General features: G+C 53.8%; 1 protein-coding gene across 1 annotated transcript; it reads left to right on the forward strand.

Moving 5' to 3' along the window:
• The first annotated feature begins 1,911 nt into the window (after window positions 1-1,911).
• On the forward strand, window positions 1,912-14,452 carry BSND (barttin CLCNK type accessory subunit beta). The gene is made up of 4 exons (XM_059137462.1): window positions 1,912-2,541; window positions 8,593-8,687; window positions 10,630-10,884; window positions 11,938-14,452. Exons 1-4 carry the CDS (start codon window positions 2,365-2,367, stop codon window positions 12,350-12,352), a joined length of 942 nt encoding a protein of 313 aa, XP_058993445.1. The 5' UTR covers window positions 1,912-2,364; the 3' UTR covers window positions 12,353-14,452.
• Window positions 14,453-18,862: the final 4,410 nt, after the last annotated feature.

Here is an 18,862-nt window from a genome sequence, read left to right on the forward strand (position 1 = left end):
ATTGTATTCTGAGAAGAGTACGTAGCCAGGGAGCTGGAGTAGTGACAGGAAGGCTGGGCGGGAGATGGGCTCGGGGTGGGGGGCGTTGGGTGGGCGGCAAGGACAAATTATCCAGGGACTGGTAGGCTGTTTTTGAGGTCTCTGGCTTTTACTCTGATAAAACAGGGTGCCCTTCCAGGGTTCTGAACAGAGCAATGACATGCCCTGATCCGGCATTTGGGTTGAAAAGAGACTTCAGGGGGCAAGGGTAGAAGCAGGGACCATTCAGGGAGACAGAGGATGGGCACTGGGACCAGAGTGATGGGTAGAATTTGGGGGTGAAAAGTGATTGGACTCTTACATCTTAGAGATAGAGCCAACAGGATATGGGTGTGAAGAGGAAGTAAGGATGCTGGCTGGGATACCCAGGTAATGGCCTCAATAATGCTGGAAGGATGGAGTTGACATGGGAGAGGCAGGTCTGAGGAGGTAGGGGAGGAGTATGCAGGGTAAAGTGGTGAGGGGGCGAGGGTGTGCTTGGCATTTAGAGTTTTCACTCCAGCCATTACTTACCCCTGGGCCTTTGAACTTGCTGATCACTTTGAATTTTTTTTCCTGCCCTGACAGAACTCTAAATGACCTCTCAAGGATCCTCTCAAGGATCCCTTCTATGAATCTGTCCCTTTGTTCCTCCCATTCCCTGCCTTCCCCCAAGTCCATCCCTCTCTCTTCTTTGTGCATGTGCTGGGCCTCACCCATGTCTCAGAGCCTTACGGTGGCCCAGAAAGTGGGACCAAGTGCCTCTGCTCTCTGAAAATCCCATATTTATCAAGAGGGCCTCGGACCTCAGGGTATCCGGCAGGGAGTAGCTGTTTAGCAAGAGACTGATTGGGGACCTGGTTTGAATTCCTTGCTCTGATATTCACAAGGTTTGTGACCTTGGGTAGCTCACCTTGCCTCCAAGAGCCTCAGTTTCTGCATCTGTCAAATTGGTGTGATCTTTTCCCTGTTTGTCTCTGAGGATCTTGGAAGGATCCTGAGTGGATCTGAGAGGAAGAAAACAGCGGTTAGAGCGCCCTCTACTGGGAGATAAGGTCTCTGGCCTGCTCTCCCACTGACCCCTGCTTGGCTGGGAGGGAAAGGCCACAAGCAGGCAGGAGGGGAGCAGCGGAAAGCAGGGAGAACGGGACACACATGTTCCCCTGTAACCATCACCGCGGCTCTCTGGGAAAGGAGATAAAAGGTGGGGTGCGGAGGACAATGCTCGGGTGACCGGGAGGCCTCTCTGGAAGGGCTAAGGACCAGATCTATCTACATCGGGGTTGGACTACATGGGTCTCTGTCCTCGTTTAGCCACCGACTCGGTTTGGGGAGGTACTGGCAAGTCCCTGCCACTCCCCGGGCTCCGTTTTCTCTCCTGTGAAATGAGCGCGATAACCTCGGGCTGAGGGACAGACACGCCTGATTGAACTGGGAGCTGAGCGTTTTCCAGAGCGTGTGTCATGACGGCCACCAGGGGGCGCGAGAGGCTCCCGCCGGACGGAGACCGCGCACATCCGCACTCCCCACCACCCACTTGCACAGGTGACCAGTCTCAAGCCCAGAGTGGAGCCACCAGCCCAAGTTCTCCTGGCGAATCAAACCTGGATGTGACTGGGCGACTCTCAGCCCTTCCTGACCCCTTGGCAAGCTCTCATTTGTGAGGGTCTCCTGAGCTATTATAGGGAACTCCCCCAACCCTTCCCCTGCAAACTGTAGAGTGCAGCCTGGCTGGATCTGAGGGCTGTTGAAGGAGAAGCTATTATTCCTGAACCCCAGATGGACCCATGACCTTGAAGAGTCCAGAGTGCTTCAGGATCCTAAAACGCTGGCCCCGGGGACCCTAAAATCTTCCAGCGGCATGTCGGTGTCTTTTGGCTGTGGGATTGTACCCTGCTTCCCTGGCCGATGGCACGGGGCCACCTGTCCAGCCCAGCTCAGCCCCACGCAGGCAAATGAGGTGATGTTGAAGTCTTGGCTAGGGCTCAGCCCCTGAAACCTCCCCCTGTCCCTCCCTCATGTTTTCCCTCGTTCAGATTCTCTCTCTCTCTCTCTCTCTCACACACACACACACACACATGCAAGCACTGGCTGGGCCCAGAGGGAAGGTGAGAGGGAGTGAAGGTGGAGGAGGGGGGGGGTGACACAGGGCCATCGAAGCGTAGCTCCTCCGGCCTGGTGAACGGTGCACCCGACTACAGCTGGCCCTGGAGGGAGCCTCCCTCCCTTGAACTTGGAGCCCCAGCTTGCAGTGGTCCTGGAGCGTCGTCCTTCTCTGTGTGAGCGTGTGCGGGTGTCTGCAGGGGTTCACCGGCCCCCCTTATACCGGGGCTGGGCCAGGCAGCCATGGCCGACGAGAAGACCTTCCGCATCGGCTTCATTGTGCTGGGGCTCTTCCTGCTGGCCCTCGGCACGTTCCTCATGAGCCACGACCGGCCCCAAGTCTACGGCACCTTCTACGCTATGGGCTGCATCATGGTGATCGGGGGCGTCATCTGGAGCATGTGCCAATGCTACCCCAAGGTAGGCAGTGGCCGCATCGGGAGGGCTGCTGGCCCAGGCCCAGGAGGGTCGGGGACTGTGCTTCTGTTCTGGGTATGGTCCCCCATCTTTCCCTGGTTTTTCCATCCTCCTCTCCTCCCCTCTCTCTTTCCTTCCCTCTGCCCTCCTGAGCATCCCTCCCTCCGTCGATCCCTCCTTCCGTTCCTCCATCCCTCCCTCCATCCCTCCGTCCCTCCCTGTGTGCCTCCCTCATGTAAGGACTAATCAGAAGCCCCTTGGGTCTGGAACCCTGAACCATGAAGGAGACGCAAGAAACCCAACCCACGATTCTGTGCTTGTGGCCACAGCTAAGGAGTAGTTTCCTGCCTGCCAGGCATTCCTGCTTTCACAGAGTACACAGTTCATCCTCATCTGGAACTTTCTGGTACTGTCTGTAGTTCATTTCAGAGCGGAGTGAGGAAGTACCAGGCTCAGAAAGGTGAGGTTCCACAGCTCCCAAGGGTCAGAGTCAGGGTTGCCGCTCAGCCACGTACGTAGGACTAATAGTACAAGCCTCCCCCTTGGAGGGCTTTCCCTGTGTCCCGGAGCTGTGGAGAGTTGCGGGGCGGGTCTGCAGTAACCTTGCCGACATGGGTGGGACAGTTTAATGTACTCTTCCCTTTAATGTACGCCTAGCCTTATCAGTGACTTAGTGATGAGAAGAGCACTGGTTTGGGAGTCCTGAGTTCTAGTTCCAGCTCTGTCTCAAACTCTGTGGGTCTTTGCCTTTCTGAACCTTGGTTTCTTTCATCTGTAAAAGGGGCCCCAAGCTCCTACTTCTTCCAGCCTCCCGGAGTTATTATGAAGACCAGAGAATAGACAGGAGGGAGGACTGTTTTGTGACGAGTAGGGTGTTGTATATAGGAGAAGAGCTTCCAGTCTCATTGTTGCTGGTCCTCCCAACAATGTGTGGACCATGTCAGGAGCTGTAATCCTTCAGGGCCCAGAGAGGATGAGTGACTTTTCCAAGATCACACAACTGGTCAGACAGACCCAGGGAGAGAAGGAGAGAACTTGGGCTCTGTCTCTAACTGCTGGGCAGACTTTGGTCAAGCACCTTCCCTTTCTGAGCCTGTTTCCTCATTTGTACAAAGTGTGTGTCAGGAAGTGGGGCGGGGGGTGAGGGGGTGCCTTGAGGGGCCCTGTGGGTCCTGACAAGTAAGGATATAGGCCTCCAGGTTCTGGGTAGCCCCCACGACATGCAGCCCTCCCACCTGGGTGGCTGTGCTCAAGGGTTCTGGGGAGGAGGGAGGAAGCTCCTGGGGGCCTGGGCCCGGCTCTCCCCAGCCCTGCCCCCTCCATGGGCCAGCCCCGGGCTTCAGTGTGTTCAGTGCTGGGGCGGTCTGGACTGGTTTGTAGCCATTTACTGAGCAGTTTACAGTCAACGAGCCTCTGTGCAATGCCCTGAGCACAGGTCACTGTGAGAAGAGGTCCCTAGGACCCAAGCCACCTGTGTCCCCACCTGTGTTGTCATCCTCCCAGTGAGGAGGAGGCTGGATCCTGGGGCCTGAGAAGGGGACAGCAGGGGTGTGGAGGGCCATGTCCTTCCTGTCCTCTCCCCCTTTACCAGAGGTGGCTCTGCAGGGAGGTGGGGGGGGTGGAAGGGAGAGGGACCCAGTGGCAGTGACGGGTGAGGGAGAAAGCGGAGAGGGAACCCTACTGGGTATTAATGAGTAACTGTTGATAGATTCACGTGTTCAGGTGCTGGGGAGGCAGCAAGGCAGGGTAGAAACAGTGTGCACTTTCGTGTCCAGCAGGCCCAGCTTCAACTCCCTCCTCCCTCTGCCCCTCTTCTGTGACCTTGGTGGAGCCTTGCATGGGCCCGTGTGGGGAACCAGTGGGGTCTTGTGTCGGTGAGCTGGCATCAGACATTGTCCTCAGGAATGGTGTTTGTGGCATTGGTCAGGTCTCTGAATGTGTGTGCAGGGGTGTGGGCACTGGTGTGGGTCTATGTGAGTGTGTGTTTTAGTGACGCAGGCAAGGAAGGAAAGTGTGCTGTGGACCAGGGAGGTGTGCTAGAGGGAGGGGCCCTGTCTCCTACATCGTCTCTGTGCCTGGCCCATCAGAGCCCTCAGCAAATGCTGGTGCCCATCCTCCCCTCCCTCTCAGTGCCCCACAAATGGGAATTGTCTGGGTTGAACAAAATATAAATATAAGGGTAGGGAATCAGCCAATTAAGATATAGTAGTAACAAGATTTGACCTGTCCCTGTCTTTGAAGGACTGGGGATCTTGTCAGGGAGTTAATTTTCTGCCTGTCAGGGAGGTAGTAGGCTTCACGGAGAAGATGAGCTAGCCTTCAAGCTAAGTTGAAGTTGGCCAGGCAGAGAAGATGGAGGGAAACTTCCCAGGAAGAAGGAACAGCACGATCAAAAGAATGAGGTAAAAACAAGGAGAGTGGGTCAACATGGCTGTTGCCCGGCGGCAATTGGAAGGAAGGTGGAGACAGAATGGACTCAGCTCCACAGGGCCTGGGATGCCATGCTAAATAATTTGGACCTTACCCTTTAGTTGATGAGACAAGAGAGGGACATGACTATCTTTGCAGTTGAGGGAAGTTATCAGGCTGACATCTGAGAGGAGGAAGGGGCAACTAGGCCAGTGGAGGAAGCTCCTACACTGGGCTGGGTGAGAAGTGATGGGGCCCTGCACTGCCTGCAGCAGCATTTGAACCCAGGACTGCAGAACGGAGAAAACATTGTTCATTCAGCAAATGTCCAGTCCCTGCTGTGGTTGGATATAGGACTGAGCTTCTACTGAGCTTATCTCATTGACTTTTTGAAGTAGACTTAGTCAGATGTGGTGGTCAGCCGGACTTCAGGCATGACAGGAGGAGGAATTGGGGCAAAGTTGGAAGATGAGACAGTCAGGGATGCTGTGTCCATTGGCTGAGGGGGCCTGGGCTGCTGGGAGAAGGGAAGGGTTGGCAGAGAAAAAGTCTAGGACCAGGCCCCTGACTGGTGGTGAATGGATCTGTCTTCTCCATGGGTATCCCTCTCTCCCTCTGCTCCCTTCCTTTGGTGATTGCTTGGTGCTCTGCTGAAACACAAATCTGTCTGTATATTCTCCTGCTGAGAACTTCTCCAGGGCTCCCATTGCCTCTGGGTAAACAGTGAACTACTTAGTCTGATGTTCTGGGATCTTCATAGTCTGGTATCCCCTCACCAGTTTCAACACTGTCTGTCTCCCCCACTTTAAAGGACTTGTGTTCTAACACATTCTAGACTTTCCTTTTCTATCAGCCTCTTCATTGTGGTGATAATGGTGATGATGTATTGTGATGATGATGATGCTAATAGTGAACATCATTGTGGTGATGATGGAGATGGTGGTGGGGTGGTGACGATATGAGGATAATATTGATGGAGGTGATGATGGTGGTGGTGGTGGTGATGGTGATGATGATATGATGATGATGGTGATGGTTGTAGTAATGGTGATAATGGTGATGTGTTGGTGATGATGGTGATGGTAGTGATGGAGATGATGGTGATGTGATGATAATATGATGATGCATATTATCATGATGATGGGGATGATGATAGCAGTAATGGTGATGATGATGACAATGGTGACAATGATGTGGTGGTGATGGTGATGATGGTAATAGTGATCATCATCATGGGGATGATGGAGATGATGGTGGGAGTAGTGATGATGATGATGGTTGTAGTAAGGTGATAATTGTGATGGTGATGGTGATTGTGGTGATGGTGATGATGATATGATGATGATGTTGATAGAGTTGATGATGGTAGTAGTGATGGTGATGATATCATGATGATGGAGGTGATGGTTATAGTAATGGTGATAATGGTGATGTGTTGTTGGTGGTGATGATGGTGATGGTGGTGATGGAGATGATGATGGTGATGATGGTGATAGTGATGATAATATGATGATGGTGATGGAGATCATGATAGTGGTAGTGGTGGTGATGATGGTGATAGTGATGGTAATGATGCAGTGATAATGTTGATGGAGATGATGATGGTGGTGGTAGCGATGATGGTGATGGTTGTAGTAGTGGTGATGATGCTGATGGTAGTCGTGGTAGTGATGGTGATGGTGGTGGTGATGATGTTGATGGTTGTAGTAATGGTGATCATGGTGATGTGTTGGTAGTGGTGATGGTGATGATAGTGATGGTGGTGATGGAGAAGATGATATGATGATGATGTTGATGGAGATGATGGTGGTGGTGGTGATGATGGTGATGGTTGTAGTAATGGTGATAATGGTGATGGTAGAGGTGGGCGTAGTGGGTGTAGTGATAATGATGATGGTGATGGTGGTGAAGAGGAGAAATGGGAGGAAGTGTTGATTGGGCCATGAGGTAATGAGGCAGAGAAAGGGGAAGCTTCTAAGAAGTACCGAGCCAGCTGGCAAGTGCAGGGTATCCTTGGAGAGTGTGGAAGCTACTGAGATCCATTCCTTATTTCTAGACATTTCAAGGAAGCTCACTCTGCATAGGAGTTCTAGGGACCTCTCCATCCATCATTTCCTTCCTCCTAGCAGGATGGAATTTTCTGGGGCAGACAAGTGTCTTTTACTCATCACGCTCTGTAGGAAGAGACAAAAGGAGTTGCTGTTTACAACCCTGTTATAACACAGTGGGGTCTTGTCAAATATTTGTTGAACAAATTTTCAGTTGAGGAGAGCAAGACTCAAAGAGGTTAAATAATTTCATCTTCAGTAGCATGAACTATGGTTTACTGAGCAGCTACTATGTGCCCAGCATTGTGCCAGGGGCTTCCTTCTACATTATCTCATGGGATCTTCACGGCAACCCTAGGAGATAGGTATCTCCAGCCCCACTTGAAGAAATTGTGGTAAAATATGCATAACATAAAATTTACTGTCCTAACCATTTTTAAGTGTACAGTTTTTAAAAATATATATACATTTTTTATTTTTTAGCCATCTCTATACCAATATGAGGCTCAAACCTGCAACTCCCAGATCAAGAGTCACACGCTCCCCCAGCTGAGTGAGCAGGGTGCTTCTACAGTTCAGTAGTTTTAATTAAATGCACACTGTTGTGCACATCTCCAGAAGTCTTTCCATCTTGCCAAACTGAAACTTACTACCCATTAAACAGAAACTCCCCACCCCTCTCCCTCCAGTCTGTGGCAACCACCATTCTACTCTGCCTATGAATTTGACTATTGTGGGTATCTTATGGAACTGGACTCCTACAGCATCTGTCTCTTTGTTACTAGCTTATTTCTTCAAGACTCGTTCATGTTGTAGCATGTGTCTGAGCTTCCCGACTTTCTAAGGCTGAATAATGACCCATTGTGTGTATGTGCCACATTTTCTTGATCCATTCATCTGCTGTTGGACACTTGGGTTCTTTCCACCTTGTGGCTGTTGTGAACAGTGCCCGCCAATATCTCTTTGAGGTTAGCCCCTTTTATAGAGAGGCACATAGAGGCTCTGAGCAGAGAGAAGACCTGCCCAAGGAAGGAATCTTCCACAGTCTCCCAGACCCCAAAAACAGGGCTTCTCTGTCTCATCCCGCTGACTCCTTTATGACCTGCCTCCCCTCTGCCATCCGGTCCCCACCCCACGTGCTGCACTTACAGAGACCTCCTGATCCCTGAATGTTCCAGAATGGGGACTAGTGGGTGCAATTACAACCATTCACCTCCCTGTCCCCCACCACAACCTCTGTGCCAAGAAATACATGATACTCGCTCACCAGATATGGATGAAGCCCCTACACTGTGCCAGGCACCTTCTGGGCACCGGACAAGTATCCTAGGAAGTGACAAGATACCGGTCCTCTGGGGCAGGGATGTTTGGCTCATTTGCTCAGTGCTGCCCCCTAGTGCCTGAAAGACTGCCTGGCACACAGCTGGTGCCAGGTAAATGTCTGTTGGGTGAAGAGCCCCTGGGAGTAAGAGCCCAGAGATGCCTCCACCCCCTGGAGTTGGGCTCTGAGCAGGCTCCTCTGCTGTCACACGGAGGCCCACCCCAGTCAGGATGGCTGTGGGAGCCAGAGAGAAGCCTTCTTTCCTTTGTCCTGCAGATCACCTTCATACCCGCTGACTCTGACTTCCAAGGCATCCTGTCCCCAAAGGCGCTGGGCCTGCTGGAGAATGGGCTTGCTGCTGAGATGAAGAGGTAGGTGTCAGGCTCTCCAGGACAGGGGTGGAGCAGGGGGAGCCCCTCAGGCCAGTCTCCTCTTTCAATGGAGGGTGATGGAGAGGGGTGGGGGGTATCCGTCTGCTGGGTCCAGCTTCCTGCTTTGCCCCCTTGCTTACTGAGAGAATGCTGTTTGAAATCAGGACTTGTTTTGAACCCTCAGTTCTACGAGGGAGGCATTATTATCCCCCATTTTAAAGATTGGGGAACTGAGGCTCAGGGTCTTTGTCCTGTCTGAGGGCAAATTCGTGGCTGACCCAAATAAAAAACAGGTGTAGCCCTAAATTCCAAACAGCTGTGACATCTTCTATGGCAAAAAAGGGGCATGTGGACAGCCAGACACAGCCCTGTGGCTCTCCACTTACCAGCTATGGGATTTGGGGAATGCAACGTGCCTCTCTTTGCCCCATCTGCAAAACAGGGGTATTAATCACACCTTTCTCCCAGGGCTTCAGGGAGGGGTGAGGGAGTTAATGTAAGGAAACACTAAGAACAGAACCTGGTGCGTGGTGGGCCCTCTCTCAGTGTGCCTTCATTAGCAAGACATATTTTCTATCAACCTGAGATCAAAGCAAGCAGTTGGCACTCATTACTTCCTCCAGTCCTCATAGGAACCCTGGGAAGTGGGGCTATTGGGCCCTTTACACGAGCAAAAAACTGAGGCTCAAGAAGCACAATCGTAGGGCGCATGGGTAGCTCAGTCAGTTAAGCATCTGACTCTTGATTTCAGCTCAGGTCACTATCCCAGGTTCATGAGATCGAGCCCCGCCTCTAGCTCTGCACTGGGCATGGAGCCTGCTTGGGATTCTCTCCCTCTCCCCCTCACCCTCTCTTTCTCTCTCTCTAAAACAAAACAAACAAGCAAGCAAACAAAAAAAGAAGTATAATCACAGGCCTCAAACCTCCCAGGGAGCCACGGATGGACCAGACCAGACCTGCCTCCGTGGAGGTGCCAGGCCTGGCTCCCCAGGACACAGCAGCGAGCACTCCCGCCCTGGATGTGTGTGGGGTCCCTGGGGTCCCACCCTCCACACCCTCTGGAGGCTGAAACTCTGCACTCAGAAGGCTGGGCTGAGTGCAGGTCCAGGGTCTGTGGTCAGGGCTCTGGAACTCTGCTTTGCTTGCAGAAAAAGGTAGTGATGATATTTTCTGTTCCTGGCGTACAGAGTGACCACATGTCCCCAGGGGAGTGAGGTGGCTAGACCCTGGGTGGGCATAAAATGGTCATACAGGAAGAGCCACTGCACCTAGCTGAGCCCTGGGCTCCTCCTGTGTGATCGTGGGCAAGGGATCTAGTTCCTGCGCCTCACTTCCTGGAGAGGCAGTAGAGCACATAGGGAAGGGCACGGGATGGGATGTCTGGAGCCCCAACACTGTAACCTGGTGTTTGAGGCACTCGGGGCGACCCAGCCCAAGTCTCCATGCTTCCCTGCTCCCAGGTAAGGTGGGGATTCGAGGAGCCCCCTGACACAGCCTGAGGCAAGGAGCACGCACTAACCAGGCTGTTGCTGCTGCTGCGTCCTCAACTGAACCACGGGAACGATTGCTTGGCTTCACGGTGCAGGATAAATGCGGTGGGAGTTGTGGGCTCTTAGCTCACCGTCTGCAGCGCAGCACATGCTCCGTCAATGCAAAATGGTCTGAGGTTCACAAGTGGACTCTTGGGGTTAACCTTGGGGATGTGCAGTGAGAGGAGCACTGACTGGTCTGAGAGTCTGAGCTCTGCCAAGACTTATTGGGCCTCAGTTTTCCTATCCGTGGACTGGGTACAGTTACTTCCCCTAAAGTCCAGAGATTAGGGGAGACCAGATGTCCAGAGCAGCAAGGGTGGGGGGGACAATACTGATGTCTCCTCCTGTGGTGTTCGCTAAGTGGACTCACCTGCCTGTTCTTTCTCTGCTCTCTGCCGTGCCCTGCCCAGCCCTCAGCCCCCATACATCAGGCTGTGGGAGGAAGCTGCCTATGACCAGAGCCTGCCCGACTTCAGTCACATCCAGATGAAGGTCATGGGCTACCATGAGGACCCTCGCCCGCTGCTGGCCCCCCAGCCAGGAGCCAGCGATGGAGGACAAGGTGGCCCCTGTGGGTCACAGGGCTGGATGGAGGCTGCGGTGGTCATCCACAGAGGCTCGGATGAGGACGAGGGAGGAAGCAACCCGACTCCGAGCAGGCCTGGGTGAGTGGGTGGAGTGCAGGGGTGGGGTGCTGCTCAGTTCCTGCGTGAAGCAGGCAGGGCTGTGGGCCACTCAGGGCTGGTTGGGGACATTTGGGAGTAGAGAGGGTGGGGGGTGCGTGGGGACACCCTGAGATGCAGCAGGTAGAGCAGACACACGAGTCTGGCTTAGTCACCCAGGCCTGGGTTCAAATCCCAGCTCCTCACTGTGTAGCTTTGGCAAGTTTCTTACCCTCTTGAGCCTCAGTTTCCCCATGTGGGAGCAATCACTCCCACCTCAGAGGGCTATTGTGAGAGCTGGGACAGCAAGTTCAAATCTGAACTCTGCTGCTGATGCACTCTGTGACCTCGGGCTGGGCACTCGCGCCCGTCCTGTCCTGGGCTGGTTATGATCTGGGTTCCCATCCATCCATTTATTCACTCATACCACCAACATTGCCAGGCACCTACTCCCACCAGACCGCAAAGGCTCCCACCCTGAAGGAGCTCCCAGTCCAATGGGGAAGGTGACGAGGGAACAGAAGGGTATGGTGCTGTGTGTGTGGTGGAGGCTGAGGGCCCACAGGAGACCCCTGAGTGGCCAGAGAGGCTGGGAAAGAACCTGGTTTAGATCATAACATGGGGATCATAACATAATCCCATTTCTTTTTTTCTTTTTTTAAATCACAAGTAGGCAGAGAGGCAGGCAGAGAGAGAGAGGGGAGGAAACAGGCTCCCTGCAGAGCAGAGAACATGACGTGGGGCTTGATCCCAGGACCCTGGGATCATGACCTGAGCTGAAGGCAAAAGCTTTAACCCACTGAGTCACCCAGGCACACCCCCCCCCATTTCTTGAGCACCTACTATGTGCGCAATGGACTTTGCACACACCATGTGCTGTAATCCTCAGAGACAACCATAAGAGAGTACGATTACGCTGTCCCACTTTATAGGGGAGGACACTGAGCCCAGACAGGCAAACTCACCTACCCTGGGCCTTGCAGCTAGTGGCTAGAACTGGGACCCAGACCTTCTGACTCGGGGCTACCCTGGCTCTCTGGTCCTTTGCTCCTGCAGCCTCCAGACCTGTCCCCGGGGCCCTGCACCCTTGGCTTCCTTCCAAGATGAGCTGGATGTGGACTTCAGTGAGAGCTGCAGCCCCAACCCCTCGCCCCCAGAGGGGGAGGAGCCTCATCGCCCAACTCGGGAGCCCTGGGCCTGCAAGTGCCAGCTGGACCGCTTCCACGACTTTGCCCTGATCGACGCCCCCATGACAGAGGATGCGCCCCCAGAGGGCCAGCAGTGGGCTGCTGCCCTGTCCAACTATCAGCAGCCATCCCAGAGGACAAAGGAGGAGGAAGAGAAGACTTTAGACACAGGCGCCGAGGAGCCAGAACAGGAAGAAGAAGACTTGTACTATGGGCTGCCAGACAGCCCTGGGGACCCCCTCCCAGACAAGGAAGTGGGCTTTGAGCCTGATGCCCAGGCCTGAGATGGATCTTCTCCCTGGGTTCTAGCCCCGCACTGCCGCTAACCCCCATGTGACCTCACAGGGCCTCAGTGTCCCTGTCTGCAAAATGGGGTTATGTGGAGGTTCATGCGAGACAGCGGGCCGGAGAGCACTTGGAGGGCTCAAAGCGGAGCTCAGGGAGGGGATGCTTGCTGTCTGGGAGACATTGCTTTCACTGTTCACTTTCTTTGGTGAAGTGTTGAAGGTAAAATACGGTTCCCTGAGAAGATTTGCAGCTGCTGGGGCCCTCAAGAGCCTTTTCTGCCTCCCCCCATAGCGGGTCTCTGAACAGAACCTTCCTTGGTGCTATCCCTGAGGCCCTGATCCTCAGTGAAGGCTCAGGGTGCCTGTTCCTGTGAAGTCCTATAGCCACCCCCTGATGTCCCCTCTGCTGTCCCGTACCCAGATGGACGGTGTGATCTTTCTTCATCAGAGCTTAACCACGTCTATCCTGCCCAAATTCGTCCTGTGTTTCCCATTGCCCCAGATCCAAAACCTGCCATGCCTCACCTCCGTGGACCTTCTGACTTTCTCTCTGGTCAGCCCCATGCCACAGCCTCTGCTCCTCCAATGCCAAGTCCTCCTTCACTCCCCAAGCCCGTCCCAGGCTTGTCCCCTCCACCAGCATGCCCTTTGCTTCCGTATCTGGCAAATTCATGCTCATCCTTCAAACCCCGGCACAGATGCCCGTCCTCTGAAAGCTTTTCCTAATGCTATCACCTCCCAGAATGAGTTACTTCTTCTGGCTCCTCTGTGCCACCTGCGGGCCTTGTACATTGCTGGAGGGTGACTGCCAGCTCAAGGCTAGACTTCGGCACTACTCACTTGGGTATCTCCTGTGCTCAGATCAGCAGTCATCGAAGGCTTACAAAACTGACAGAGCCTTTTGCAGATAATGCCCCCATCCCCCAACTCTTAGACCCCGAGGCCCCTCACCCTCAGGCATTCAAACCTCCAAATGGCCTGCACTGGGGTCACAAAGGCAGGCAGAAAGGCCTCAGAGAAACCCCCTTCCCTGCAGAATATGTCTGCATTGGCTGAGGATGGGGGGTGAGGTGAAGCCTCCTGGCTTGTTTCGGTTGGATTCGGGGACGTTTGCTGAGCACCTACTGTGTGCTGAACACAAAGCCAGGACTTTTAGGAGGAGAAAGACATGAACTGATAAGGTTCTTGCCCTCCAAGAGCTTACCATTTACTGAACTTGGTGCCTTGTAAGCTAGGAACGGAGTGCTGAGTGCAAGCCAAGGAGGGTGCAGAGAAGTTAGAAATGGACAGTGGAGTCCAGAGGCAGCCGAGTGACAACCACACCACCCATGGAATGCAGGGACAGGTGGCTCAGGCTGCCTGAGCAGGCCCTGAAGATACATGACTATACTGCAACTCTGCCGTGTCTCGCTTTGGTGAGGCAGATCTGTGCTGTGTCCCCAGCGTGGACGGCAGCTGCTTCGGAGAAGAGGGCAGTGGCACGACTTCCCATGAGGTCTGCGCACTCAGAGCTTGCACCATGGCCCACTGGGTGGAGGGGGCCTTCATCTAAGCTAGGCTTCTGGGTTAGGGGTGGGGATCTCGGCCGAGGGAAAGGACTGCCCCATGGGCTGAGTCAGAAGTGCATGCCCCTATGTTGCCTGGGCGGTCCCCATTGCTTAAGCCTCCATTTGGTTTCAGCTCAGGCCCTGGTCTCAGGGTCATGAGATCAAGCCCCACATCTGACTCCGAACTCAGCACAGTGCTGAGTCTGTGCTAAGAGCAGAGTCAAGACTCTGCCCCCCATCCCAATAAAATAAATAAGTGAAATCTTAAAAAAAAAAAAAAAGAAGAAGAAGAAGAAGAAGAAGAAGAAGTGTGCGCCCCTGGAAACACTCCTCTTTCATTCTGGGTCATTACTACCTTCCGTAGTGAGGGCTGCCCCCGGGTGCATGCCCTCTGCTGTAACATGGTCCCACCAATGGCCCCATGACAGTGGACATGGCAAGGTGCCTCGTGTTCCTCTGTCCTGCTTCCTGAGGTCAGGCAGCAGGTGACCTGCATCAGAAGGGCTGTCTGGGCAAAGAGCTAAAATAAAGTTTTCAGTGTTTAAAGGGGTCACTTTCACCTGCAAATTCCTTCATGTGAAACCACCTGTTCCCCCTCTGGGCAGGCAAAATAAGGCATCGTGCTTGGCAGGCACCGAGGGCACCCTCTGGAAAGCAAATGTCAAGCAGGGGGGGCATGACCCCGGGGGACAGCTATGTGGTCCAGAAGGCCTGGAGTAGCCCCACATGCCCGAATCACAACTGCATGCCTTCCCCATCCCTACCCAGAGAAGCCAGAGCCCCGGGCTGCCAGCCGGCCAGCAGAGAGACTAACCCAGTCGTAGGGAGCACGGGGCAGGGGAGGGTTGTGCTCGGGGCGGAAGGGAGAGATGGTGAGATTCAGGCTTTGCCAGTACTGGCTCCCCCCACATCCTGCTGCTGGATGCTGTATGCCTGGTCTGCCCTGGACAGTCCTGGCTTAGACCCACTGTCCCTGCTCACTGACTGTTCGTGCACACTTGCACTATCAAAGTCATCCCACTTGGATGGTAAATGATAGAGTCACCCTACGCTGTGAACTTGGGCGAGTCTGGTTGCCTCTGGGGCTCCTGCTTTCCTTATATGCCAAAGGGAGGTGATGGCCTCCTGCCTTGGACTTCCACAGAGTTAGGCAGTGGGGGTATTTGGCAGAATCGGTCTGCCCATGCCTTGCGGGAGGGTTCGCTGGCTGCTCACCCGAAGTTAATATCTGGTTTATTACTCATGGCAGTGAGAAGGATGGACCCCCACGGGAACTGGGTCTCAGAGGGCATGAAAAAGAGCTTACCAAGAGGGGATTTGAGGGAGGGTCTAGAGAAGCAGAGCTCTGCTCCATGCTGGATAGTGTCGGGAAGCAGAACTAACTGTGCGGTTAGCCAATGTGATCTAGAAGGAGGGAAGGCTAGGTCCAAGCTGAAGCTGTCGTTGGCCAGCTGGTGTCTGCCCAGCCAGGAGAAGGCAGTGTGGGCATCCGTGGTGGCTCAGAAACGGCGTTCATGCTTGCCTGTGCTCTGCCGTGGCTCCCGAGTGGTTGCGATTTGCCAGCATGGTCCCCGCATGGCATTGCCTGATGCTGGTGTTCTGTGGAATTGTTCACGTTCAACAGGACACCGAGGCTGAGCTGCGAGGGTCGGGCTGGCCCCTGGCTGACAGGCCGCTGTTCTTCCTTAGGGCTCACTGCCTGGCAGGGGGGGTTCCTCCCCTGGGGCTTGCTAGTGACTATGGGGGACATGGGGTGGGGAGGAGCACATGCTACGGAGTTCATTTGAAAGGAAGTGTCTGCAGCACTTTTTTTAAAGTTTGAGGAGCAAGGGGGCAGAGGGGCTCTCATTCCATTCCACTCTGACCTCCCCAAACTCCATGATCTGCTTCACCAGCTGGTTACACCTGAAAACCCACCACTGTGCTCTGTTCCCTTGGCCTTGAGAACTTTCCGTCTCCACCAAGAACATGGGTCTCTGGGATGGCCCCCTTCGTTGGCTGATGAGCTGGGAGGAGGGTGAAGTCTTCCTGCAGGTCCAAGGGTTTGGCGGGGGGGGGGGGGGGCGCTGTATGGACCTGAGGCCATGGCAAGCCCTGGGATGTCAGCCCTCAGCCCCAGGCTCCAGATCCTTGTACCATGGCAGAAATTCCTGCTCTTTTCACCCTCCGGTCAGGTCAGGGGAACTTTGGAATTTTCCACTGTCTGGGGAGGGAAAGGTCGGGAGGCATAGTCCCTGCCCCTAAACTGGGAGAGTGGTCCCGGGGGCAGTGAGCTTGGCCTTGCCTTGACCTTGGGCACCCCCTTCCCAGGCTTCTGTCCCTGTTTGCCATGTGATTAGGTAGAGGCAGACACGATTTCACTTCTATTCCCAGTCCTTAAGCACTGTTCCAGTTGGCCTCATGCCTATTACCCCAGTTGGTCCTCACAGCAGCCCTGGGGACAGATCTGTCAACCCTACGCTGTACATGTTTGTTCCAAATCCCAGACTTTGGAGTCAGAAAGACCTGGGCTTGCACTCAGCCTCTGGCAGTTCCTTACTGTGTGACTTTGGACAAGTCACTGCCCCTCTCTGAGCCTCAGTGTCCACATGTGTGCAATGGGAGGATGTTTTGGAGAACTGATGAATGTTACACTCCTGGCACATAGCAGGTGCTGGAACAACATCAACATGTCCTTCCTTTCCTCTCTGGGTCTCCGATTCCTCCTCTGTGCAAAGCGGATCAACTCCGTCCTGCTTACAAATTGGCAGTAGGTGAATGAATTCCCCAGTAAGATGATGCAGGGAAAAACTCTTTGCAAAGGACACAGACATCTATAGTGTGCCAGCTGTTGGGGGGCAACTAAACTGACAGCGAGCGGCAGAGAGCTAAGGCTCCCACTGCAAGGAACCCCCTGCTGTAGAGGGACCAAGCAGGAGCAGGAACAGGAGGAAGGAGCAGCGTTCTGGCAAGATTGGTGGTGTTCCTGGAGTGAGGAGGAAGAACAGGACTGTGCTGGCCAAGACAGGCAGCAGACAGCGCTCTGGGCACCTGCTGAGTGTCAGGGGCTGTGTGTATATTAGCTCTCTGAACTGGATTCTCCCACCAGCCCTGAGAGAATGGCATCCCCTAGGGCAGAGCTAGGATTCACATGTAAGTCCCCTAAGCCTGTGCTCTTTCCGCCCTATGCCGTCTGGTCTGCGCGTATCACGCGGACTCTGCTCGCCTGATCTCATGTCAGCCTCAAAACCTGCAAGGTTGGTGTGTTGTCCCCACTTTACAGATGAGGAAATGGGCTCAGAGAAGTGGGCGAATGTGCCCATCCTCCCAGAGAAGGGCTGAATGGAGGAGAGGAGGTAGAGCTATGGAACACTTCCATTCCTGGTGCACATTATCCAGTAGGTCCTGGTCATTCCATCCCTGCTGAGGACGGGAGAAAGACACACAGCAATACATCAGGCAGTGAAGTTCCATTGAGCACTTAACTGCTTGTGTCTTTCCCGGTGCTAGTGCTGTGGGCAGACTTGCCCCTGCTCCCATAACCTTCCATGACTCCCTATTGCCCACAGCATAAGGACAGATTCCTCAGCCTCCTGTCTGAGACCTTTCGTGATCTGCCCCGACTGCCCTTAATGGCTGATTTGTTTGCCCCTTCCCAGGGCAGCAGCCAACCTGATCTTTCCCACCATGCTGCCTGTGTTTAGACACTTACCTATGCCTGATGCCTTCCGTCCCCTTCTCTGTCATCCCTCAAGGTCTGGCACAAATTCCAACTACTCCCGAGGCTGGAGCTGGTCCTCTCTCCCCTCCCAGGACAGAACCCATCCCCACCCCACCCTCTCCTTGGCGTCCTTCCCATATGGGGTGCCCTGTTCTTATCCCAGCCCTCCTTATGTGACTAGCTATGTGTGTGTCAGTCTCCCCACCTGGACTGGGAGGTTCTTTGAAGAAAGGGGCCTCTTCCTTGCGGTAGTTCTATCCCCAGAACTTAGCAAAAGCAAAGGGCAGAAGAGTTGTTGCAACAAAATGAAATATACCCAGATTGAACCAGGGGCCCACTCTGAAGGCTCTCTGGTCCAGGAAGAGGAGCACTGGCTTGGGCATCATCAGTCTGAGTTCGAGGCTGGGTTTCCCTCTGGCAAGCTCTGTGACTTTGGCCAAGAGTAGGTGAGAAGTTGCCTGCTAAGTGCTCAGTGTGTCTTGTGCCTGGTGAGCCCTCAGTAAATGGAGGTTTTCATTATTGGCACTGCTCACAGAGATGAGGGGAATGTGTATGAGCCGTGGACATCAGTAGCCCGTGTGAACTTGGGGTTGCTCACCCACCCCTATATCATCAGCATTTCCCCAGTGTAGGTCACTGGACCAGGTGGGGCTTGCAGCATCAGACTTTCCTGGGAAGTTTAAAAAGTCCAGTGTCCTTGAACCACCTCCAGGGAGAATGGGCTGGTCTGACTTTTGAATAAACAAGCCAAATGATTCTAAAGTACACAAGGACTTAGTCTTTTGTGTTTAAATGGGTTACTAAGAACTGGAACAATTGGAAGGGGACCCAGAGAAGGCGGGGGTTGCAAGCTACAATTTAAACAAGAGAATGAAGGGACAAAGGTATCTCAGGCAGAGGGCATGGTGTAAGCAAAGCCCCATGGGAGAGAAGGCGGAAGAGGTTCCTAGAATGTAGTGGGGAGTAGCAGGCTGAAGGGATGCTGGATGAAGTCAGAGAGGGAGGCTAGAACTTGGTCATGGGGCTCCTTGAATTTCTAGTGTGGGGCTCATATTTGATCCGATGAGCAAATGGGATCCATGGATGGTTCTTGAGCAGAGGATTGACATGAAGAAAGAAATGTTGAGAGTATATTCTGGTTAAGAGATGCAAAAGAGAAAGGAGGGGAACATACTGGTGGCAAGAAGGCAGGCATGTGGCCTATGGCAGGAATTCAGTTTCCAACTTGACCCGTGAAAGGTTTTTTTTTTCCTCCTATGG

This window comes from Mustela lutreola, chromosome 10 (genome assembly GCF_030435805.1).
Source record: "Mustela lutreola isolate mMusLut2 chromosome 10, mMusLut2.pri, whole genome shotgun sequence".
NCBI lineage: Eukaryota > Metazoa > Chordata > Mammalia > Carnivora > Mustelidae > Mustela > Mustela lutreola.